This window comes from Pristis pectinata, chromosome 5 (genome assembly GCF_009764475.1).
Source record: "Pristis pectinata isolate sPriPec2 chromosome 5, sPriPec2.1.pri, whole genome shotgun sequence".
NCBI lineage: Eukaryota > Metazoa > Chordata > Chondrichthyes > Rhinopristiformes > Pristidae > Pristis > Pristis pectinata.
In genome coordinates this window covers 33,849,304-33,874,902 of record NC_067409.1, presented here as the reverse complement: position 1 = coordinate 33,874,902, position 25,599 = coordinate 33,849,304, and the positions used below count along the sequence as shown (strand labels likewise).

Sequence of the window (25,599 nt, the reverse complement as noted above, 5' to 3'; positions counted from 1 at the left end):
ATTGTGCTTAAGCCTACATCTCTATTGAATGCAATATCATCTATTGCTTGGATTTTTGAGTGATCTCAGCACTTGCAGCAGCCATTATAAGACTCTTGAACAGACCTCTTATATCATAAAGATGAACCTTTGATCTCTCAATTTACGTTGTCATGGCCCTTGCACTTTACTTGTCTACCTGCACTGCACTTTCTCTGTAACTATAACATTATATTCTGTATTTAATGTTTTTTGTTTCCCTTTTGTACTACCTCAATTTATTTATGTATGGAATGATCTGTCTGGATGGCATGCAATCAAATGCTTTTCAATGTATCTAGGTACATATGACAATAATAAACTATTTGCCAATTGCCAAGCCTGATATAAGAAAAAATCATTCATTTCATAATTTCCATATGTTCAGTACCTCAAAAAATTCATGACATCTTTTAAAAATTGAACCCCTGTTATTATATAGGGAACACAACAACAAGATAATACCACGATCAACAAGATAAATGATCAGGTAATTTATGGCTAAGTAGAAGAGTTCTTGTTCTTCATCAGAAATCAACCATTCGAACTCCTATCCAGAGATTCAAATAAAGAATCTAGGAAGTTAGGTGTTAGATGGGGAATAATCATTGGCTGGATTGTTGAAAAAACTCTTCTGCCTTTCTACAAATTATACCATGTAACTCATAATGTTTACATGATCTTACGTTCATAGTTGCACCCCAAGTATTCCTAGATTCTCTATTTGAATCTCTGGAAAGGAGTTTGAATGGTTGATTTCTGATGCAGAGCAAGAACTCTTCTACTTAGCCACCACATTCTATGTATTAATAAGTAGTGGAGGAATTGAGCTCCTGAGGACATATTGCTCCAAAGATCAACAAGAAGCTGGAACTGAGACAGGATTCCAATATGTATCCCCAATTCTCTGCTCTGAACAAGGATTGCTCATACTTCATGGTTTCTCCAGCAAAAACATACTTCAATAAGTTGCTTTGCTTGGCTTTTATCAATAGTAAAAATCAAATTTTAATTTGTATTGCAGGCATGTGTCAAGAAGCAATGGAGTTATTGCACAGGGATTTATTTTCTGGTGCATCCATCTGTTAAGATAAAAGGTGTAATTGTCCTTGCCTCTTGAGTAGTGTAATTTTGATAGGGCAAGAATACCAGTCCCCACCATGCTGTCTTCTTGTCATCATGTTTATTAACATATTTCCATTGGAAATATATATGGCTGGAAACCTCAGGGAAGAAGGGAGGATTTTTTTTGCTGCAGGCCTTGGGAGACTGTGGTTGTGTAACTCAATACAGAGGGAGAATATTGGAAGCTCTGCAAATGACTTCACTCTTTGAGAGTCCCAGAATGGAAAGTATCCTCTCGATACCATTGCAATGCTATATGCACAAACACAGCACTTTGAACTTTTACCATCAATGTCACAAACATGTATCTAACGCGATATTCTAGTCATTTACATTTGGTCACTTTACACACATTATATCCAGGCCCAGGAAGCTACACTAGATGCTTGTTGTTATTTCTGTAAGAAATTCCCAGAGTAGTTCCAAATGAACAATTCATTCTCAATTTCTCCCTTCGTCAATGTAACTACTAAGGAAATTCAAACCCTTTGTGTCTTTTAGATAGCGTAACTTGTAAGTGTGTCCACCTTTAAGAGAGAGCAATTAAGATTTAGGAGCAATTTGCAGGTGCATTCAAATTTAATGAATCTTAATTTGACTATATTATATTTCAGATAGAGGTTTACCAGGCTTTTGCCCAGATGTCACTGATTACATTTGTCAAAATGGTCAATGCATTGAGTCTGACCTGGTCTGTGATTACAAATCAGACTGTGAAGATGGATCCGATGAATTTGACTGCTGTAAGTAGGTTTAAATTAAAACAATTAACTGCATTCCCAGTTAGTTTTCAAACCCGAATCAAGACAGAAAACTTCTTGTCTGGGCACAAATGACTGATGTCTCTTCTCTTTGGTCTGCAATAAATTTTCCTGTTTCTCTTTTCTGTAAAATGAATTCTGTATGGTTATGTTCTGGCAAACCATACTTTGGAGACAGGATATTTACATCATAAAATGTTATTACTGCTTTGCTTCTATAGTTTACATTCGAGAAAACTAAATGTTCGACTTTGATTTTCAGATGATTTTTCGAACTCATTCAGTCCACTGATCCTATATTTGAACATGAACATGACATTGATGTGAAACATATACAAAGACAGTTGCAATCAATGTGTGCTTGGGTCAATTACATATTATCATATTATTGATAGCAACTTCTAACACTGATGAAACTAAATGTCCACTTCCATTCATAGCTTTGGTTCTGAAAGGTACACCAACACACAGTCTTGGTGAGGAGCAATTGCAAAATCTGACTGAAAATGTGTGTAATTTTTTTGGAAGTTACACACTTATATCAAAGTTGCATAATACTGTTTGTTTTCAGCATCATGCAATTGAAAATAGACTTTTTTCCAATGAAAGAAGATTAACAACCATTTCCGGGTTGTTTTGCATCACTCAAAAAATTCAACCGGATATGTCTTCTTGTCAGTCTCCCTTGCAACACGGAAGTGATTCCAACATCAGGAATGCAGGTGATGGTGTAATTCCTGCCTTATAGGGCAATGGAGGAGAATTTAGACCACACTGTCCTTGACATGCCTATGTTGGGAATTCCTGGGACAATGTAGTTTTCTCATACAATGAGTTGGGAGGCCTGAAAGTAAATGGTTTACTTACCTACATCCTTCACCCCAACACCCACTGAAATGATCCCCATTCTGTGGACCTTTCCCCAGCCCCTCAGCTTGAGAGCGCAGCTCCTCCCAAACTTTCCCTATCTTCAACCACCTCCCCCCAACAAAAACAGAGTCGGTCTTCCTCTCCCAATCCTTTCTTCAGCGACTGGTCTTAATCCTCCACATCCCATACACCCAACTCCCTCCACACTCCCAGCCACCAACTCCAGGTCTGTTTCTAACTTTGTGTCCCAAAATGCAGATTTGTGCTGCCACCTACCCCTACCCCACTTTAGCACAAGGCTGACCATTCATGACCAAAACCTCCCAAGGCTGGTTTCGGATAACATTGACCAGTATTCACAGTTTAAACTACAGTAATGTGTAGCTCCCAGTTTGTATTTGGAATGAACTAGTGGTTGAGGTGGGTACATTTGCAACATTTAAAAGCCATCCAGACAAGTATGTGGATAGGATAGATTTAGAGGGCTATGGGCCAAACACAGGCAGGTGGGACTAGCTCACTGGGCAACACAGTGAGCTAGTTGGGCCAAAGGGTCTGCTTCCATGCTGTATGACTCTATGTTGGAAATTTTCACCAAAGGACCAACAACCAAAATAATTATCTGCACTCTGCTGCTGCAGTACTCCAGCACAACATAATGGGTGCAGTAGAATCTCAAAGCATATGACTTCAAGAAGATAAGAATGCCCAGTTGGCAAGTTGTCGTGATTCTCCTTACTAGTTGTTACACCTATTTATAGTTTACAGCAAAAAAATGGTTGGATAACTTGAATGAATTTTTCCCTTTATCTTTGATTTATTTTATTTTAATTTTCATGCAAAAATGGAACATTGCTTCATGAACTTCTGTGAATTATTTTATCAAACATTGTTTAAATTTTGGATCAAAATAGGCCTCAAACCTGCATTCATTTTTCCATTGTTATTAAACTAGCAGAACTAGTCTAAGGATAGCATCCATTAACAGCTCTGGAGGTGCAATATAACATTTGTAGTAATAGTCTAAAACAGATGGAAATAAATTGTAAGTAAAATATTCAGTAGTAAATTACATAATGAATAATTTCAATTTCATCTGTGCAACATTATCACTGAAAGTTAAAATTAGCTCAACAATATTTAAGCTGACTTGGACCCTTTCTCACTATTAGCATACAGAAGCTTTGTAAATTTCTATTGTTTTAATGAGGAATATTTTTCAGTTGATAAATCAGGAACTCAAATATTTCTGGGTATAATATCTTGCTAAGGGTTCAGATCAAATTGTCAGATACATCAAATGTAACTTTTGAAATATCATTATCCATTGCCAAAATTATTGGTAGGTTGTATAAAAGAAATAACAGTAAAATAATAACTGAAATTAATTCTGATTATTGGTGTAAAGTGATGTCATGTTTAATGGTTGATAAAATCCATAGAGAAGTGCATGTGATGAGGCTAGAGAAGATCATTTGACATCCAGGATATTCTGCCAGCAGATAGCAATATTCCTTGTTTATCAGCAGTCAGGCACTGGTGCTATCTGCAAAGTTCTGCACTTTTTGCAAGCAGGAAATGCTCTGGGCCATGTCAAACTAATTTCTTCCTTCTGTAGAAAAAAATTGATAGAGATGTTGCCCTCCATTAACTGAACTGAAATGTGTTGTTTGATGTTTCTAAGAACTGATCTGGCATATGTTACAAGTGTAATGCAGTAATGACTTTCTTTTCTTTTTCAATCTTTTTATTAGTTTTCAAATTAATACAGATTGATATATAGCATCAATATTTATACATGTAATACAAAGAGATCAGGATAACAATCATAGCATATATAATCATAAAGAACAATAAAATATAAAAAAAATCTGTAGATCCAACGATCTCTTAGTAAATGAATATAATATAAAAGAAAGGAAAGAAAAAGATTTATTATATAATTTTTTTTTAAAAACCAAATCAATAAAAAAATATAAACAATATAAACTAAACAAAAAAAAACTTCTTAAAAAGAAACAAACAACAAAAAAAAAGAAAAAAAAACTGGACTAAAATTTCTCAGTAGAAACAGAGCAATATTATGTCGTCAAGTCTGTTCCTCCAAGTTGGAAAGTTATTGAAAGGGGATCTATATCATGTGAAAATATTGAATAAATGGACTCCAAATATCTTCAAATTTAAGTGAAGGATCAACAGTACCACTCCTAATTTTTTCCAAGTTTAAACATGATATAGTTTGAGAAAACCATTGAAAAGTAGTAGGGGGTATTGGATCCTTCCACTTAAGCAAAATGGATCATTTGGCCATTAATGTAACAAAAGCAATCATACGGTTAGCGGAAGAAGATAAATGGCCAGACTCTATCCTTGGTAATCCAAAAATTGCGGTGATAGGGTAGTAATGACTTTCTTACGCAATGCTGTCAGCCTGCAGTATAAGTTATTTTCAGGTTGATATCCAAGAGATGGCACATCTATTTGACATCGTATTTTGAAAATAGAGTTGCTTTATTCAGTATTCCATTAGCTGGCTGGGAAGAAATGTCTGGACCAACAACAGCAGACTCTGGGGTTAGGACAAGTTTGTATTTAACTCATAAAGTGTGGAAATTCAGATTTGTTCTTCCTGACCTACTGATACATGCACTCACCTCTTATGATTATCTTGTGTACTCATTTAATGCTGAGAGATTGTCCATGAGAGATTCTATTGCTACATTCAGGAATCATACAAAAAGAACTATGGATAATGAAGTCTTCTGGTAAAGAATAAGGCACTAGCAGATACAAAAATGAAGCAACATTACAGTTGAGTTCATGTGCTTGAAGTGGCCTTCATCCTGAACTAGTGGTTAGGTCTTTTATTAAAATGGGGAATGGGGACATAAGAGAATGTGGGGTGAATCATGGTGATCTGTATTGTAACTCCATTAATCCATCATTAATTAAAATAGGTTGGCAATCTTATTCCACAAGAATCCATCAATTTCAGTAGTTGTAGGGAAAAAAGGTCTCAATTTCTATTACCCTTCATGTGAAAAAGTGTTTCCTAATTCCTCCCCTAACTGAGCTGGTTATTAGTTCATGATCCCTTGTTCTGGATTCCACCATTAGAGGAAATTGTTTCTTTTATCCAAGGTAATTATGGAATACCTTTATAATTATAAATTCCTTTTAAACTTAAGGAGTAACATAGCCTGTCCCAAATTTTGACCCCTTAAGAGCCATAGAGTCATACCATTATACAGCATGGATAAAGGCCCTTTGGCCCAACTCGTCCATGCCAACTAAGTTGCCTACCTGAGCTAATCGCATTTGCCAGTGTTTGGTGCATATCTCTCTAAACCTTTCCTATCCATGTACCTGTCCAAATGTCTTTTAAACATTGTAATTGTACCTGCCTCTACCACTTCTTCTGGCAGCTTGTTCCATAATTCTGACAAATCCATGCTAGACTCTTTTGAAGGCTTTGATAGATGGGGAGTCACTTCAACATGCAGATTGGAAGACATGGAACTCAAGTTTAGACTCAGGCACAGTAGAATTAAAGGCCAATGTATTGGATTGTTGAATTTAGTCTTACAGCTGTTAAAGTGGGAACAGTGTAAGATGGAAGCACAAACTCAATGTGATACATCAGAATCCTTGGAATCTATAATAAAGTGTGGAACCCTTCAGTTCTAATATAGAATAAATGGCAATGTTCTCCTGGGCATTGAAATTGAGGTTGAGGTTAAAATGCTGCCCGGTCAAAATGAAGTCATACAAGAACATAAGAAAGCAATTTTACTAACTGAAATAGGTTTGGATACTTGTCACACTTTCTCAGATCTCCTGGTGTCACTCAAAACAGAACATATTTCATTTTAATGAGGTGATAGCATGATTTCAGAATTACTTTAATCCAACAGCAGTGGTGATTATAGAGGGTGTTCAGTTCAGAACCAGAAACCAAAGGTCAGCCAAGACTATCAATTATTATATAGTTGTGTTAAAGAATTTGTCATAGCAAAGTAACTTTGGTACCTTCCTGAAGTGAATGATGCAGTTATAAGTTTGTATCATCTTGACAAACAAACAAATTCAAACAAAATTATTGAAGGTATAAGATTTAATAGTTGAGTGTCCATCTAAGATAGCAATATTGATAGAACTTATAAAAACTCCAAAGAGTTTTGGCTGGTTCATAATGCATTGGGATGTATATTCATAAAACAGCACAGCACAGATGGGAGCCTTGATATCATTGGACTGAGTCTAAGAAGATCCTTGAATAAACCAGACACACATTTAAAAATTTTCATGTTTCCCACATATTGCTTTGCACACTCTGCAGGTTTCTTCACTAAGAATCTACAAGGGCACATACACTACATCAATGGAATCTCATTTTAAAAGCAGAAGAGAGTGCATAGCAGCTACCATTTGGTGTTATTGGCCAGATATGAATTTCTACATAAATAACTTATTTGAAAGACAGCACTCCTGTCAATACAGTTGTCCTTCAGTACTGCATTAAAATACCAGCCAAGATCATTATTACATTTTCACTTTACTGATTAGGGGTAGTCAGCATGGCTTTGTGCATGGGAGATCATGTCTTACAAACTTGATTGAGTTTTTGATGAGGTGACCAAGAAAGTTGATGAGGGCAGGGAGGTAGACGTAGTCCTTTGATAATGTTCCACATGCTAGGCTGCTCTGGATGGTTGGGAATCCAGGGAAAGCTGGCTAATTGGATACATAACTGACTTGATGGTAGAAAGCAAAGGGTGATGGTGGAAGGTTGTTTCTCAAACTGGAGGCCCGTGACTAGTGGTGTGCCTCGGGTCAGTGCTGGGCTCATTGTTGTTTGTCATCTATATCAATGATTTAGGTAAGAATGTACAAGGCATGGTTAGTAAGTTTACAGGTGACACTAAAGTAGGTGGTATAGTGGACAATGAAGAAGATTATCAAAAATTACAGGGGGATCTTGATCAGCTGAGTAAGTGGGCCGAGGAATGGCAAATGGAGTTTAATTCAGATAAGTGTGAGGTGTTGCATTTTGGAAAGTCAAATTAAGGTAAGACTTTCACTGTGAACAGCAGGGTCCTGGGGCATGTTGTAGAACAGAGGGATCTTGGAGTACATGGTTCATTGGAAGTGGAGTCACAGGTAGACAAGTTGGTGAAGAAGGCTTTTGGCACACTGGCCTTTGTAAGTCAGGGCATTGAATATAAGACTTGGGAGGTCATGGTACGGAGGTACAGGACACTAGTGAGGCTGCACTTGGAGTATTGTGTTCAGTTTTAGTCACCCTGCTATGGGAAAGATGTTGTTAAACTGGGAAGAGTGCAGAAAAAATTTACAAGGATGCTGCCAGGACTTGAGAGACTGAGTTATAGGGAGAGGTTGGACAGGCTAGGCCTTTATTCCTTGGAGCATAGAAGACTGAGAGGTGATCTTATGGAGGTGTATAAAATCATGAGGGGCATAGATAAGGTGAATGCACTCAGTCTTTTCTCCAGAGTTGGGGAATCAAGAACTAGAGGCCATAGGTTTAAGGTGAGAGGGGAACAATTTAATGGCAACTTAAGGGGCAACTGTTTTACACAAAGGGTGGTACCTATGTGGAATGAGCTGCCAGAGGAAGAGGTTGAAGCAGGTACAATAACAACATTTAAAAGACAGTTGGACGGGTACCTGGATTGAAAAGGTTTAGAAGGTTATGAGCCAAATGCTGGCAAAAGGGACTAGCTTGGATGGGGCATCTTGGCATGGTCCTGATGTGCCAAAGGGCCTCTTTCCTTGCTGTATGACCCAGTGACTAATGCAATCCCAGAAAATTAAATGTTGAGAGTTTCAGAATTTCAGAAACATAAGATAGTACATTCATAACATCACAAAGACTTTGTATACTGAAAAGCAAAAAACCACTGGAAATCTAAAACAAAAACAGAAAATGCTAGAAGTACTCAGGAGGTCAGTCAGCATCTGTGGACAAGAAACAGAATTAATATTTCACTAATGGACCCTGGGATTACTTCTGAGTTTCTTAAGGAAAAAGGTGAATGAATACTCAATTCCCTTTCATTTTCTACTTATGCTAGTTGGAATGTCCTTATTATGGCACACACCTCACACATTCCATGACAGTGTAGATTTGCTTGCAATTGCCTTAAAATCCACCTAGCATTTCTTATTGAAGCTGCTTAACTAAGCATGGGCAATCTCCCTCACTCGCTCACCGAACTAAATAGCTTCATGTTATTAAGACATTTTGTAATATATTTCTACATGGACTTGTTCACAATAATGTGTGACCAAGAGGACTCCTGGCAGAATCTCAATGTGCTTGGCTTGCATATCTGGCGAGGCTTGAAAGAAAATTTCCCATCAGTTCTTCATCTGGGAGGTAACTAACAACTGATTGGCTTCAGTCTCGCAAGGTATTCTCCCTAGGATTTCTTTAGGGGCTCTCCTGATGACCCTCAATAACAGAATGATAGAAACAATAGATCTGGGCTCTCCATCAACCTTCTGTCAATGTTGCAGTAGTTGACTGGGAGAAACTCCAAGAAAATTTGTAGTGTAACATTACTCTGAAAGCTGGTAGGCAGAATGCTATTGCAATGCGTGTCTTCTCATACGCACATTTTAAATAGTGTTGTCTCATTTCACAATGTAATGGATTAAAATAATGCTTTGTTTTTGTTTCTTCAGCACAGTATGTTAATGTTCCAGGAAGCTGCAGCTTCAGTGGGCCAAATGAAGGGAGTTGGATAAGTAACTGTAGATTAATGCAAAGCAATGATGACAACTTTGATTGGACTATAGGAAACAAAAGCTTCACTGCAAGAACAGGCCCAGCAACTGATCATACACCAGGTAAATACTTATGCTTTATTGATCACTTGAGGAATGAGCATTTCCGAGGGAATAAAGCATTTCTGAAATCCATTCACCACTTTTATTCGAGGAATAATCAACATCAATGCATGTATAATTTTCTGCAGTTTATGCTTTGCTTAAGATGGAAGTAAATCTTGTCAAGGCATAACACTAATTACTGGATATTTTTGGTTAATATAGACAATTTCACTATTCCAAAATACAAACTAATTATTACTTAATCAAGGCTCAGTTCTGGTTCCCATCTTCCGGATCAGAACACTGACTAGCATTTAAAAAAGTAAGTCTTGGCCTGTGCCTTATGTTCAGACAAGTTGCAAACATGTTTTAGGCTTTTAGTTGAATAATATCTTGTGCTGGGAACATTATTTTCCAGTCAGGCCCAATTTGTTTCACTGTTATTTTATATAATAGCTTCATCAAGATATAAAATAACTAACCTAATTAATATAAATTACCTAATGCTTTATTTGCCAGAATTGTGCAGAGTCGCATGTAAAAGCAGATATTAGAGATGGTGTTAGAATAATGGTTAGGTTTTTGGATGTATCCTAAGGGTTGGACTATTGATCTGGAGATATTCACCACAGTCAATAAGGGATTTAAATCTAAGCAGCGAAATATATCTGGAATAAGGACTTTAAAAGTATTAGAAACAACTGGATTTTAATTAAAAGCCCATGTGATCACTACCCTGAAGGTTGCCTAAATCTGTGGGCAATGTTAATTAAGAGGAAAAATGTCGGAATCTATTATTAGGGAAGTGATTAATAGGGCACTCGGAAAATAATAATAGGATTGAGGAAAATCAGCATGTACTAATGACAGGGAAATCATTTTTGATAAACCCTTTGGAGTTTTCTTGAATTTCTAACTCATAGAACAGATGAGGGTCAACTAGTAATGTAGTGTAATTGGACTTTAATAACACATTCAGTAAGGTGCCTCACAAGAGATTATTAATAAGAGTGGGTGATAATGGGGGTAATGTTGAGGATTGAGTAATGGACAGAGAGAAGCAAATAAGTGGATCATTTTCAGGTCGGGAGGTATGACTCATAAGGTGTCTTCATCCCCAGCTGTTCACAATCTGTTAATGATTTGAATGAGAGAAATCAAGTGTATATAGCCAACATTGCTGATGATGCAATGTCAGGTAGCGGTGTGGCCCTTGAAGACAATGAAGTACAGCCATCTCAGTGAATGAACAACGATATCACAGATAGAAAATAAGCAGGAATGTGAAGTCATCTACTTCAGTAGAAAAAAATGAAAGACTTATATTGTGTTCAGTTTGGTCACTCTGCTATAGGAAAGATGCCATTAAGCTGGAAAGAGTGCAGAGGAGACTAACGAGAATGTTGAAAGGACTCAGGGGACTAAGTTATGGAGAGAGGTTGAGCAGGTTAGGACTTTTTTCATTGCAACATAGGACAATGGGCGGTGATCTTATAGAGGTGTATAAAATCATGAGGGGCATAGATAAGGTGAATGTGCAGTCTTTTTCCCAGGGTTGGGGAACCAAGAACTAGAAGGCATAGGTTTAAGGTGAGAGGAAAGAGATTTAATAGGAACCTGAGAGGAAACTTTTTCACCCAGAGAGTGGTCAGTATATGGAATGAGCTTCCAGAGGAACTGGTTGAGGCAAGTATATTATCAACATTTAAAAGGTACTTGGATAGGTGCATGGATAGGAAAGGTTTAGAGGGATATGGGCTAAATGAGGGCAAATGTGATCCCAGATTGATTCCTGGGATGGAGGAGTTTCTCACAAGTGATTAAGCACAGGAGGCTCTGTACTCTCTTGAGTTCAGAAGAATGAGGATCTCTTTGAAATGTACTACATTCTCAAGGGGACTAACAGAGTGGTCGCAGGGTTGATATTTCCTCAGCTGGGTGAGCTGAACCAGGGATCACAGTCTCAAGATAAAGGGTTGGTCATTAAAGGCAGAAATTTCTTTAGCCAGGGGAATTTCTTTACGCAGATTATTGGAATTCACTGCGCAAGAGGGCTGTGGCTCAGTTGTTGAGTATATTCAAAACAGAGATTGAGCTATTTTCAGATATTAAGGGAATCAGAAATTAAAGTGTTAAGGCAAGAATGAGACACTGAAGTAAATGATCAGGCATTATCTTATTGAATAGCAGAGGAGGCACAAGGGGCTGAATGGCCTGCTACTGGTTATGTTTCTTGGGTCCCTAGGACAATATATATCTGATATCTTTCACGGGTTCCATTTCACAGACACAAAGAAATAAGAAGATGGCTCATTACCGTCTCATGAAAGGTATTCAAAGAATGCCAATAGATTTTCATCCTGCCAGGGATACCCAGTTATATTTATCCCACCATTATTTGAAGGTCCAAGAAGACGATGCCACACTTATGAGTCTAAGAATTTCCTTTACAGTACTGCTTTATTGATGTCTAACATCTTTCTGGAAAGAACTAAAAATAGTTTACAGTCACATAGTTAAAATGTGCATTACAGGAGACATTTGATCTGTTTAGAATGTTCCAATACCCAAAGTGTTTTGCTGTAACCAATGGCCTGGAGCAAGATGATGAAAAAGTTGCTGTAGGTAGCATTACTACTGAAGGGGATATATAGGTTGCTTGGCAAAACACAGCTTTAACAAGGGTGTCCACTTCAGAGAAATGGTAGGGAACCCCCTGCATCAAGAAGCCACTCAAATTCAAGATCCAGAGGAGTGCAAATGTAGTGTTCGCAGAAGTAATTGAAGAAAAGATACTGAAAATTTCAGATTTGTTTTATCTTCTATAAAATTTAATTTTCTTTATTTTCTTTATGCAGAGGATTTTAGAGAAGGAAAAGCAATAGTCAGAAGCAATGGTTCATATTGAATCAAATGACATATGATGAAAGAGAAGTGAAGTCTTGGAAAGGAATTTGCAGCAATTAGAAGATAGATTAAAGAGCAGGACTGTGAGGCCAGTAATCCCAGGATTACTTCTAGAGTAAACTGAAACCACTGTATAAAAGAGCATTAAACCTCACATGCTCTCTGATGAGGTTAAGCCTGTTTTCATGCCATTTAATGCAATACTTCTGCAGCTGATTGCAGAATCTGGCCTAGGAATTTGCTTATATGGGACTTTTATGCAACTTGTGAGTGAAATTATTGCCAAATTCTGGTGCTTTCATTTCCAGGTCGAACTGCACTTCCTGCCATGAGTCATCCATCCAACCCTTGCACAACTTTGAACATAATGTCAAAACCCTGAGCTACGTTGTCCTGGGGATGTCCATCATCAGGTATTCCCAGGACAACATAGAGCTGAAACAAGCTGGATTCAGCCCACTGCCTGGACTTGCACCTGTAACCACAGCTGCCTGCATTCACCTAAACCAGACATGAAAGGCCAACTGAGCTATTTCTTTGTGCCCGAGAGTTGAGTGGTGAGGTGTAGCTGGGCCTCAGGCAATATGCCACAGGGGCACCATCCACAGAACAGTCTGACAACCATTTGACAGGTAGCAAGGCTGGAGGCAGAGCTTCACATCCTGACAAAACTGGGAGAAATTTGCAGAAGTTTTTCTAAGTTATTAATTTTGCCATAAGTTGTTCAGTTTTATAAATAAAAGTACATTACAATAGTAAAATGATTTAAAAATTAAGTAAAATGTTAAGTAAAACTTATTTTTCCTTTAAATGTCCAGGTCAGGAATTCCCATTCAAATGAGGCTTACTTCACAGTATTACTGGGCTGTGCATCAGCACACCAAGTGATGGTATCCATCACATGGCACCTCCCCAGACTTGCAGCCGGTCCATTTATATTCCAGGCATTTTTCACCTGGGAGGACTGAATGCTGACAGCTCACATTAGATGATTGGGGAGTCTGAAGAGAACTTCAGAGCAACATCTGAGGGGCTAAGAGGACATTGGCAAGGTGAAGGGTAATGGGGGTGATCACAAAAAGTAGGGCTTGTTCCAGCCAGAAAAACTTTGAAAGTTTGCTGGCTGTTCAATCCGACAATTTTTGAATTTAGTATTTTGAATTCAAAGTCTACTCAAGATCAATTTAGCAGTTAAAACAGTTAAAAAATGAATAATTTTTTTTAAAATTACATCACCTAAACATATCTAGATAATTTAAAACATTAAAACAAGCAGTATTAGTTGAACATTACGTAACTCACGGGTCTTAACCGTTCAAAGGAATAGGCCTGTGAATCCTGTGCCAGGTCTATACTGGCAAGTTATAGTGGACAGATTCCCCAGGATAAGTGCTTCATTACTGGACTCATACAGAGTGCAGCTAGGAAATAGGTAGTGGAACTCAACCAGTAATTCAGGGACTTCTGCATTTGCACAGGAGTCTCATGTTGCATCTTGTGAGGCTATCTAGTACATCCTGCCCCATTTCCCCAACACCTCTGCATTGCCCATCCAAGGATTACTTCCCCCACTGCCATTTTCTCCTGATCATTTCCCTTCCAGTCGTCACCAACACCAACCCCCCACCACCCCATCATCACTAATGCCATTTCTTTCAATCTCTCATCACTTGTCTCCTTGCTCTCACTCTGTTCTTTCCCTTCCATCCCTCCTTAGCTTCCCCATCAATCATCTCTACCCAACCCCACATTGGTCTCCACAATGATTGTAATCGTGGAGAGAATGTCTTTGTGCATATCTGTGCCAATAAGGACTATTATTCCTGAACTTCTGTGCTTCTCTGTCTTACTAATATCTCTAAGGTGGTACTACCACTTTTGAATTGAATTTCTGACCTGAGCTAATGCCCTTGTTCAGTCTCTTACCTTCCAACACACTATGAACCAAGTTCAATCTACACAGTTACCTGAAGAAAGAGAAACAAGAAATTGGTCAACACCAATAATTCTGCTAAATAATTTAGTAAAGCTGTTTAACGCTGCATGGTAATGAAATAACCCTGCTTTTCCAAAGCATTCCTTTGCCTTCATTTGTTGGTGAGTGCCCCTCAGCATTGGTAAAAATACCACAGTTTTAATCAAATTTTAAATATATCTCCTGAAAGCAACTGATTTGCTGAGAGGAGGTGGAATTGGAATTGGTTTATTATTGTCACTTGTACCGAGGCACAGTGAAAAACTTGTCTTGCATACCATTCATACAGATCAATTCATTGCACAGTGCATTGAGGTAGTTCAAGGTAAAACAATACGGAATGTAGAATAAAGTGTCACAGCTACAGAGAAAGCGCAGTGCAGGTAAACAATAAGGTGCGAGGTCATAACAAGGTAGATTGTGAAGTGGTGGTCAACCAAAGGTCCTGAATTATGTTATGGATAAGACACTAAATGAAAGCATGTATATTTTCTGAGAAGAAAAAAATATCAAAATGAAATACCTAGACACAGAAAATAATTGTATTACATAGCATATAAATGAAATTTTCCAAAATATTATAAATACAGCACAGCAGGTTCCATGCTTCGATATTCTAAACACAATGTTGCTGTGTTTCACAAGACGAGGAAATGCATTAATCTTATGACTTCTATTAATGTGGGAATTTGATCGTCAAATTCTACGCTTTCTCGTGAAGTGGATAATTATTATTTTCACTGAGCTCCCCAGCACACAATGCTGGAGACAGATTAATGTTTTTTTTATGAGACTGAAGTGAGTAATGTCTCCTTACTGTTGGTACAAACATGAATGCAGCTTACTATGTAATCTCTTCATACAAGTAAACAAAACCACAAATTTGAGAGGTTTGTGATTTGTCAGTTGTTACTTTCCAGCTACATTGCTGCTGAGAAATTCAATAAAATACATAATGGTATTTGTTTCCTTTGAAGGAGTTGGAGGAATGTTTCTGTATATTAATTCTTCAGCCCAGCATGAAGGTGACATTGCAAGAATAACCACCAGCCATTCATTCCCAGCAAGTGTTGGAGTCTGTCACTTGCGTTTCTGGTACTTTATCTGTGGTTCAAAAGAAATGGGCCATCTGAAGGTAGGGGAAGTGCTTACAAACGTATTTTAGCTGCCTGATTCTGTAACTAAGTCAAGCAATGCAAGTATCTTAAAATCTTCTTGATTGGGTGTCCTTTGTCCTTTCACCACAGTGATCTAATCATTGCTTACATCAAATGATCAAATAAATCTCTCTTTGTTAATTGTAACCCTTCTGCCCCTCTTATTTGCAATTATCTTTAGCCAGCACATACTAACTAACAGCCAATTACTCCTGAAGTGGCAGGTAATTTCTACCTAACTAAAACTATTTTTGTCACTTACCTATAATTTTCTAAACTTTTGGGAATAAAATTCCAGAATGAGACAGAATAGCAAATGGCAAGCAAATAATGATAACGATACAGAGTCCTTTAGACGCTGTGGTCTTTCTTTGTGAATGAATTTATGATTTATGAATAAAAAAATGAATTCCTCCTTTCTGTATGAAATTAAAGCTGTCAGCTCTGATTTTATATTTTTCTGCAGGTCACTAATTCGACTACTCACCAGACAGTGGCAGCTGATATTTTCTAGGGATGCCTGGGCATTCACTAGTGTAGATCAGAGTCACAATAATTAAACAAGATGGCTAATGCTACTAATAATAACATAATAAATAGAAGAAGTAAGAGACTGTTCAGCCTGCTTCACCGTTCAAAATCATGCTTGATATTTTACCTCATCACTACTTTTCTGGATTAACCCCACATCCCTTGATTTCCTTAATATACTGAAAACCTATTGATCTCTTTCTGAAATGTACTCAGTGACTGAGCCTCCAAAGACTCCCTACCCTTATAATGAGGAAATTTCTTCTCATCTCTGTCCTAAATGGCTGGCCCCATATTCCGAGACTGTGATCCCTGGTTCTGCACACCCCAGCCTGTGAATGCATCATCCTTGCATCTACCCTGTCAGGCCCTGTAAGAACATTGTACGTCTTTATAAGATCACTTCCGGTCATCCTAAATTCTAAAGAATATAGGTGTAGGATGCTCAAGCAACTAGGAAGACAGATGATACATTGGGCTTTATTGCCAGAGGATTTGAGTACAAGCATAGAGGTATCTTTTTCCAGTTATATAGGGCCCTTTTGTGCCTGCATATGGAATATCAGAGCCATTGAGGCATTCATCACAGAAACAGGCCCTTTGGCCCATTATTTCCATGCTGACTATCAAGCACCCATCTATTCTAATCCCTTCTCTTTGCACTTGTTCATTTGTCTTCTATGCCTTGGCAATTCATGTTAGGTACTTAGGTAATGAAGACAAATATCCCAATACATTCATAGCCACCTTATCTACTGTTGCTGCCATCTTCAATGATCCTTGGGTTTGTACACGCAGGTCCCTCTGTTCCTCAGTGCACCCAAGGGCCCTATCATTCATTGCATATGTCCTATCCTTATTAGTCCTCCCAAAATGCGTCGTTCTTATCAGAATTAAATTCTATCTGCTATGGCTCTGACTACCTTGACTACCAACTGATCGATATTGTCTTGGAGGATAAGGCTACCTTCCTCACTAACAATAACACCATAGATTTTTGTGTAATCTGTGAATTTAGTAATTATACTTCCTACAAATCATTGTTGTAAACAACAAACAGTAAGGAATCCCAACACAATGATCACTGCTGGTCACAAGTTTTCAATCACAAAAACAAACCTCCACCATCACCCTCTCTCTCCTACTAGCAAGCCAATTTGGATCCAATTTGCCAACTTGCCCTGAATCTCATGAACTCCTAACCTTTTGGACCAGTCTCCCATGTGGGACATTCCCAAAGGCCATACTTAAATCTGTGTAGACTACATCAATTGCACTACCTTTATCAAAGCGCTTTGTTACCTCTTTGAAGAATTGATTAAACAGGATCTCTCCCAAAACAAAATCATGCTGACTCTCTTTGATTAACCTCTCTTCGATTGATTCCTGCTTTTCCAAGTGTTGATTACTCCTGTCCCTCAGAAGTTTTTCCAATAGCCTCCCAACCACTGGCATTAGAGTCATTGGCCTATAATTACCTGGCTTATCCTTGCTGCCCTTCTTGAGTAAATACACCATATTTGCTGTCCTCTGGACACTTGGGCTCTTCACCTGTGACCCGTGAAGATATAATCATCTCTGTCAACATCTCAGCTCTTTCCTCCTTTGCCTCCCATTGAAACCTACGATACACTACTGGGGATTTATCTACCTTTATAACCACTAAGACGTCTACTACATCCTCCTTTTTTATAGCAATATTCTAAACTTTCACATTCCGCTTCCTGTATTCTCAAACTACAATGTCCTTCTCCTTAGTGAATACAGATAAGAAATTTTAATTTAAGACGCCATCTACATCCTTTGCCTCCAGGCACAAATTGTCCCCTGGGTCAAAATGTACCCTACCTTTTCCCTGATTACCCATTTGCCCTTAATATACTGATATAATGTCTATAATGTAACCTTCCAATAGAGGGAGTGCAGAGAGGGTTTACCAGATTGATTCTTGGGATGGCAGGTTTGTTGCATGAGGAGAGATTAACTGGACTGAGCCTATTCTCCACTGCATTTAGAAGAATGAGAAAAGGTTTCATGGAAGCATATAAAATTTAAGGAGCTTGACAGGCTAGTTGTGGAGTTGCTGCTTCATCTCGTTGGGCTTTATTGAACCATGAGTTATAGTCAAAATATAAGGGGTCAGTCATTCAGAACAGAGAATAAAGTTTTTCACCATGAGGGTAGTGAATTTTTGAAATTTTCTATCCAACAGGACCTTTGACTCTTATTCCTGAGTATATTCGAAATACAAGTTGATGATTGTTTGATATTAATGAAATCTGAGTTGGTGCAGGAAAGTGGTATTGAGATAAAAGATCAGTCACAATCTGTGGAATGGCAGAGAAGGCACAAGGCCTACCATTACTTCTATTTCTATGTTCTTATGCTCTGTGAGGTGCTCTGTTATACCTTGGAGTTGGTCTCCTCCATATTCTGAAATATTACATACAAGTAAGTAAGCTTTCCATTGCAATTAGCATCTCCTGGAATCTACCTATTGGCCTTCTTCAGTAGCCAAGGTCCTTGATATGTACATCAGAGTCATCCGCAGCAGGGGCAGTATATTAATTTCACCCTCTGGTGAACTAGCACCTGCAGCATCCTTTATTCTGCCATAGTTCCTGTGCATTCTTCCCCAGTAATTCAAATTAAAAAGGCTTCTTTCCTATTTTCCAACTTATGCACATTAAACAAGGTACTGGATGCCTTAAAGTGGTAGAAGAGAATGTTTAATTTTGCTTCCTGCACCACCAGACACATTGCCTTTAGACAATATGGTTATGACTAGCTTTATTCCCTACTCATTATAATGTGGTTCAGGACCAATTTGACAACGAAGAAGCAGGCACTGCATGTTTGACTCCCTCGCTCAACCATTTAGCAGGGCAGTTGAATTCTGGACTCGACTATCCAAGTTTTGTTGTCATTCACTCAGAAATAAGGTCATTACCCTGCTGCTTTGGGATGTAATCAAAGACAAATTCTGCTCTAAAGCTATTAAAAGAGGTTGCAGCAAGAACCCAAGAATAGATTTTCTAAACCCTTGCCTTCTGCAAATAACGTATCAAAAAATAACAGGCACTTGAGGACATGGGAACAACTACCCTCCCGTTTCAATTTCTTAATATCACATAACTACAAAATGTGAACATATTTGAAAGTCTATTCTTAGGAACGTTGGAACTTTAAATTTATAAAGCAGTCTTCTTTAGTGACAAGGCTGTTATAAATCTGGGTGCTAAAAACAAGATACACTGAACTCCATCTCTAGTTCTCCGATCTGTGTACCTATCAACTGAAACCTTATTAAAAAAAACAATTCCTTAATTTTTGAAATTAAAGTTAATAATATCTATCTGAATTATTGGCTTTGTTTTAAAATGCAATATGTATCAATTGTGGAATATTTTCTTGGAGGCTGTCTTCTTGTACTTTGACAGAAAACTTTCATGTGAGTGGTCAAATTCCCAACTAATTCCCAAAGCATGCAACTGGCAGCCCTTTTCATGTTTCGAAAAAAGCTTATATATGAGTCAAGTGGCTCAGAAGTGGGGAGGAAAACATTGTGTAAATTAGTGACCTGAAAATGAAAGTTGAGAAGATCCATCCTGCTGACTGTCAGCTCAGTAACGTATTGGGAAATATTTTCCTTTTTCAGGTGTACACAGTCGGAGCATCCGGAATGCCCTTGCTGATGTGGTCAGTGTCTGGGAACAAGGAGGACAACTGGATATATGCCAATCTGATGGTTGCCAACAACCATCCATTTCGAGTTGTGTTTGAAGCTGAAGTGGGAGGAGATAACCTCACAGATATTGCAATTGATGATATCTCTTTTACTCCGGAATGTGTTGCTGGAGGTACTGTACCTTAGAACCTGCTCTTCTGTGTTCATGAATGCGGGTCATCAGTACACAGTGAGCTGTCACGAGACCTGTAGCCCATTATAGCCTTGAAACCATGTTTTGAGACGAGAGCTTCTATCTACAATCTAACCTTCAATTTGACTCTACTTAAAAGGTTATGTTTTCATATAAACCTTTAGGTTGCCAGCAGGTTGCAGGATCCCATTCTCCCCACACTGCCATTTAATAAAAACTTCAGCATGCAACCTGTAGAACAGACACACATCCCATATTACAGTAATGAAGGTAGTTGAAATGTCAACAGTAATTAAAATATTTTAACCATATGTTAATGTTTCAAGGTCTGCAACAGTAAAACATAAGTGTAAAACAAGAATTTACTTTGAAGTTCTTTTTCTAACATTCTTCCTCTCAAGAGCCAGAAACTAACTCATGCTGGGATATAGAACATAGAACATTACAGCACAGTACAGGCCCTTTGGCCCACAATGTTGTGCCAACATTTTATCCTGCTCTAATATCTATCTAACCCTTCCCTCCCACATAGCCCTCCATTTCTCTATCATTCATGTGGCTATCTAAGAGTTTCTTAAATGTCCCTAATGTATCTGCCCCCACAACCTCTGCCAGCAGTGCATTCCATGTACCCACCACTCTCTGTTTAAAAAACTTACCTCTGACATCCCCCTGATATCTTCCTCCAATCACCTTAAAATTATGCCCCCTCACGTTAGCCATTTTTGCCCTGGGAAAATGTCTCTGACTGTCCACTCGATCTATCCCTCTTATCATCTTTTATATATTATATATATTTCCACAGCACAGCATACCTCAATCCAAATGGCCTTTTAATTATGTCAAATAACCTTTATAAATCTGGGCTACAAAGTCCAAACAACTGATATAAGCAAATGTTGCCTCCCATGACACTACTACCATTTACAGGATATCAAGAGCCTATGAGGTCAGATTTTGTATCGACATTGTTAAAAGGGCTTATTTACAACAATTATTTTCAGTCTTGCAAAAGCTGCTTAAAGTACTGTTGAGAATAAGTCTGGACTTGGGTGTTGTGGGATTCAACAATACAATTTGTAGCACCTTTAATGCAGTAAATTGTCCAAGAATGTCACAGGAGTGTTATCAAACATAATTTGACACTGAGCCATCCAAAGAGATCTTTGAACAGATTGTGGTTTAAGAACCGTCATGAAGAAGCAAAGAGATGAAAAGGGCCAGGAAGTTTAGAGCCCTGGATATTACAGCATTATTAACTACTATTACCTTTAACTTATTATCTACCATTATCTATGGTGCAGCATATTCCTCACTCCATCATAACCATCAAGCAAGGAGATCACCTTCCTCCCCCCTCCCCCACGTGCCTATCACCCCCCTCACTTGGATCTTCCTATCAGTTGCTAGCTCTTGCTCCACCCCTTCGCTCCACCTTTGTATACTGGCTACCTCCCCTCTATCTTTCAGTCCAGATGAAGGGCCTTGACCCAAAACATCTACTGTCCATTTCCTTCTGTAGTTGCTGCCTGACCTGCTGAGTTTCTCCAGTGCTTTGTGTGTTGCAAGAAGATCACCTCAGTTCAATGAGGAGTGCAAAGTACCTTCCAGTCTTATTTACTATCACGTTAGATACCCCATAATACACTCTTGATAACAAAAAGCCACTTACCTTTACATTGAAAGTAGAACCTTTTTGATAGTTTTGTCTCAACATTAGCAACCTATGTCCAGTTGCCTTTTTTGTTTCCCTGTGTCCTGTTAAAGGTGTAAACCTATTAATGTAGCTTTGTTCTGAATGGAAGCATATTTCTCTTTTGAAGATTAATTATAGCACTTCAGCTTTTAACTTATTGAGAGTGTACAGAGATGACATTACTTCTTTATTTTAAATAAGTTATGCAAAGTCTGGAAGTAAAAAAAAGGATACGAGTAGTATTAAACATTAATTTTTATCCAGACATTGTTCATTCCATTCTCCCAACCAAAAAAAAAATGGATATTCAGGTTAGGGCTACAGATTAGACAAGCTAATTGAATGTGGCATTATCCAACAGGATTCTACTGCAAGGGAACTGCCAGGTAAAATCAGCATATCACGTAATTTTAAATTACAGGAGAAAGATATTAAGTCTACCATTCCCATGTTGGGGAGTAAGGTGACAATGCTGCAGAGCTGATACACCAATATGCAACACACAGAGGAGGTGGAGGAACTCAGCAGGTCAGGCAGCGTCTATGGAGGGAAATGGACAGTCGATGTTTTGGGCTGAGACCCTTCATCTGGACTGGAAAGATAGAGGGGAAATAGCTAGTTATAAAAAGATGGAGGGAAGAGGTGGAGCAAGAGCCGGCAGATGATAAGTGGATCCGGGTGAGGGGGGGAGGTGATGGGCAGATGGGGGAGGGAGGAGAGCATGAATGATGTCAGAAGCTGGGAGGTGATGGGTGGAAGTGACAAAAGCCTGGAGATAGAATCCGATCAGAGAGGACGGCGGAGCACGGAATAAAGGGAGGGAGAAGGCAAGGGGAGCCAGTGGGAGGAGTGTGTGGGTGATAGGCTGATGTAGAGGATGAGGGAAGGGAAGGAGGTAGAGTGATGAGGGCCAGTCAGATCAGGAGGAGAGAGAAAAAACAGGCGAGAAGGGACAGATGGGAGCAGTTACCAGAAGTTTGATCACATCATCCAACTGAGACCCTAATGAAAGAGGAATTAACCTCTAAACTCTTAAATGAACTGAAAAACTAAAGCAATGGGAACTTGAGCCAATAGGAAATTAGGTTTTATTTTGTCATTCCTGCAAAATGGATACTGGACCTTAGGCAGCTGTGCTGCTATGTTTCTTAGTGTCAGGCTAGAAGTCAAGATTTTACGCTTGAGTGAAATTTGGCAAAAGGGGAAGGAGAAGCTGTTAGTATGGTGACCCTTTGGTAATTTCAGGGTAAACTCTGGAAAACAAATACACCACAGAGGCTTTCAATTCGCTGTAAGTAGAAGTCTCTCTCCCAGTGCAGGATTTAAAACCTGCAGCAAATGAAAAGAGGAAGTGATAAATCTTGACTTTGTCTGACAACACAAATTGGACACTGGCAAACTCTCAGCCCGTTTAGCTTTCTTTTAGTTTTGATTTCCACTGAAATCTGTGTTCATTGGTTGAATTAACCTGAAGAAGGTCCATTACGTCAGCAGGGAAAGCATGTCTCCTCAGCCAGCAATAATTTGTTCCACAGAAGCATATTCAGGCAATTTCTGCTCCTACATGTGACCTTCTTACGGTCCATGAAAGTTAACAAATTGAGTATAATGTGGGAAAATCTGAAGTTTTTCATTTTGGAAGGAAGAAAAAACAACAGTATTATTTAAGTGGAAAGAAAACTGCAGCGCAAAGGGATTTCAAGATCCTTGTACATGAGGCACAGAAAGTTAGCACACAAGTGCAGCAGGAAATGTGGAAGGTTAATGAAATGTTGGTCCTTTACTAAAATTAAGGAACTCTTACTGCAACTATACAAGGCACTAATGAGACAACATCTAGAATATTGTGAACAATTTTGGCCCCTTTATTTAAGGATGGATGTTATTTCAATGGAGGCAGTTCATAGAAGGTTAACTCAGGTGATCCCAGGTTTGGAGGGCTTGTCTTATGAAGAAAGGTTAAACACGTCAGTAGTATTGCATTCAATTCTGGTCCCTGATTATAAGAAGGATGTGAAGGTTGTGGAGAAGACGCAAATGGGGTTTACCAGGATGCTGCCTGGATTAGAGGGCATGTGTTATAAGGGGAGGTTGGACAAACTAGAGTTGTTTTCTCTGGAGTGCCGGAGGCTGAGGGGAGAGCTGATAGAAGCTTATAAAATTATGAGAGATATAGATAGATAGCCGATATCTTTTTCCCAGAGTCAAAATGTCTATTACAGGAGGGCATGCATTTAAGGTGAGAGGGGGAAAGTTTAAAGAAGATGTGCAGGACAAGCTTTTTACACAGAGACTGATGGTGCCTGGAATGTGCTGCAGGGCTGGTGGTGGAGGCAGATACATTAGAGGCTTTTTAGAGAATCTTAGAAAGGCACATGAATAAGCAGAGAATGGAGGGATATGGACCATGTGCAGGCAGAATGGATTAGGTGTTACGAATTTAATTAGTTCAGCACAATATTGTGGGCCCAAGGGCTTGTTTCTGTGCTGTGTTCTATGTTGTATGTTGGGAATCCACTCATTAGAGTTAAGAAGAATGAGAGGTAATCTTCTTGAAACACAGGAAGTTCTATGGGAGCTGGACAGGGTAAATGCTGAGAGGACGGTTCCTCTCATGAAAGCATCCAGAACCAGAGGATTATTCTGGTCTCAGAATAAGGGGGGCAGCCACTTAAGACAGATGAGCAAGAATTTCTCTCTCAAGGATTTGCGATTCTTTGGAACTCCCTGCTACAGAGAGCAGTGGGGTGCTGAGTCCTTGGGTGTATTTAAGAAATAGACAGATTTCTATTCAGGGGTTATGGGGAATGGGCAGAATAGTGAACAGGGAATATTGGAGCAGTCGTGGTTCTATTGAATGGCAGAGCAGGCTTGAGGGTCCGAATAGCTGCCTTCTGTTCTTGCTTCTTATGGCTTTCAACCTTGAGGGCTTCCAAATGGGTTGAATGCCAAACTATGTAGCGTGTAACTCATTCTAAGGGCATGATCCTTAAGAGCACAGAACCACAATGAGCAATGAGTATCACTGAGATTTATGGTATCAGCAGCGTGGACAGACAGTTTGTGATCTGTTGTGATATGCAAAGCCTTACGGAGAAGTATGGATGGGAAAGCTCCCCCCCCCCCCCCCAGCAAGCCATCGCTCCTAATGGTATTTGCTCCATATGAGAGTTACATTCTGAATCAATACTTGATGAAAGTACGCCTGCTTGCCAATCGTCTATCAGCCTGTTCCCTTGTTGGTACAAAGTATCCAACTGAGACAGGTCCACATCCTAGAAGTCAATGGCTATAGCTCCACAAGGTCTCCCATAGTGGTGAGCATAAGATAAGATAAGATATCTGTACTAGTCATATGCACATCGAAACACACAGTGAAATGCATCTTTTGCATAGAGTGTTCTGGTGCCAACATAGCATGCCCACAACTTCCTAACCTGTACGTCTTTGGAATGTGGGGGGAAACCAGAGCACCCGGAGGAAACCCACAAGGACACAGAGGGAGAATGCACAAACTCCTTACAGACAGCGTCCAGAATTGAACCCAGGTTGCTGGCGCTGTAATAGTGTTATGCTAACTGCTACACTACCGTGCCTGCTTCTAAGCTGTATTCACAAAGGAAGTGGTCACCTCACTATAGGAAGGATGTCAAGGCTTTAGAGAGGGTGCAGAGGAGGTTTACTAGGATGCTGCCTGGATTAGAGGGAATGTGCTGACAGGAGAGGCTGGGCAAAGTTGGGCTCTTTTCTCTGGAGCAGCAGAGGCTGAGGGGTGATCTGTTGGAAGTGTATAATATTATGAGGGGCATAGATAGGGTGGACA

At 39.0% G+C, this 25,599-nt stretch overlaps 1 protein-coding gene across 1 annotated transcript in view; it reads left to right on the top strand.

The window, feature by feature from the left end:
• Nucleotides 1–25,599, top strand: part of malrd1 (MAM and LDL receptor class A domain containing 1) — a 198,322-nt gene that overhangs the window by 137,553 nt on the left and 35,170 nt on the right. Inside the window, exons 19-22 of the mRNA XM_052016179.1 lie at nucleotides 1,758–1,886; nucleotides 9,483–9,647; nucleotides 15,489–15,646; nucleotides 19,858–20,064. Of these exons, the coding sequence (XP_051872139.1) occupies nucleotides 1,758–1,886; nucleotides 9,483–9,647; nucleotides 15,489–15,646; nucleotides 19,858–20,064 (659 nt within the window). The remainder of the gene's footprint in view (nucleotides 1–1,757; nucleotides 1,887–9,482; nucleotides 9,648–15,488; nucleotides 15,647–19,857; nucleotides 20,065–25,599) is intronic.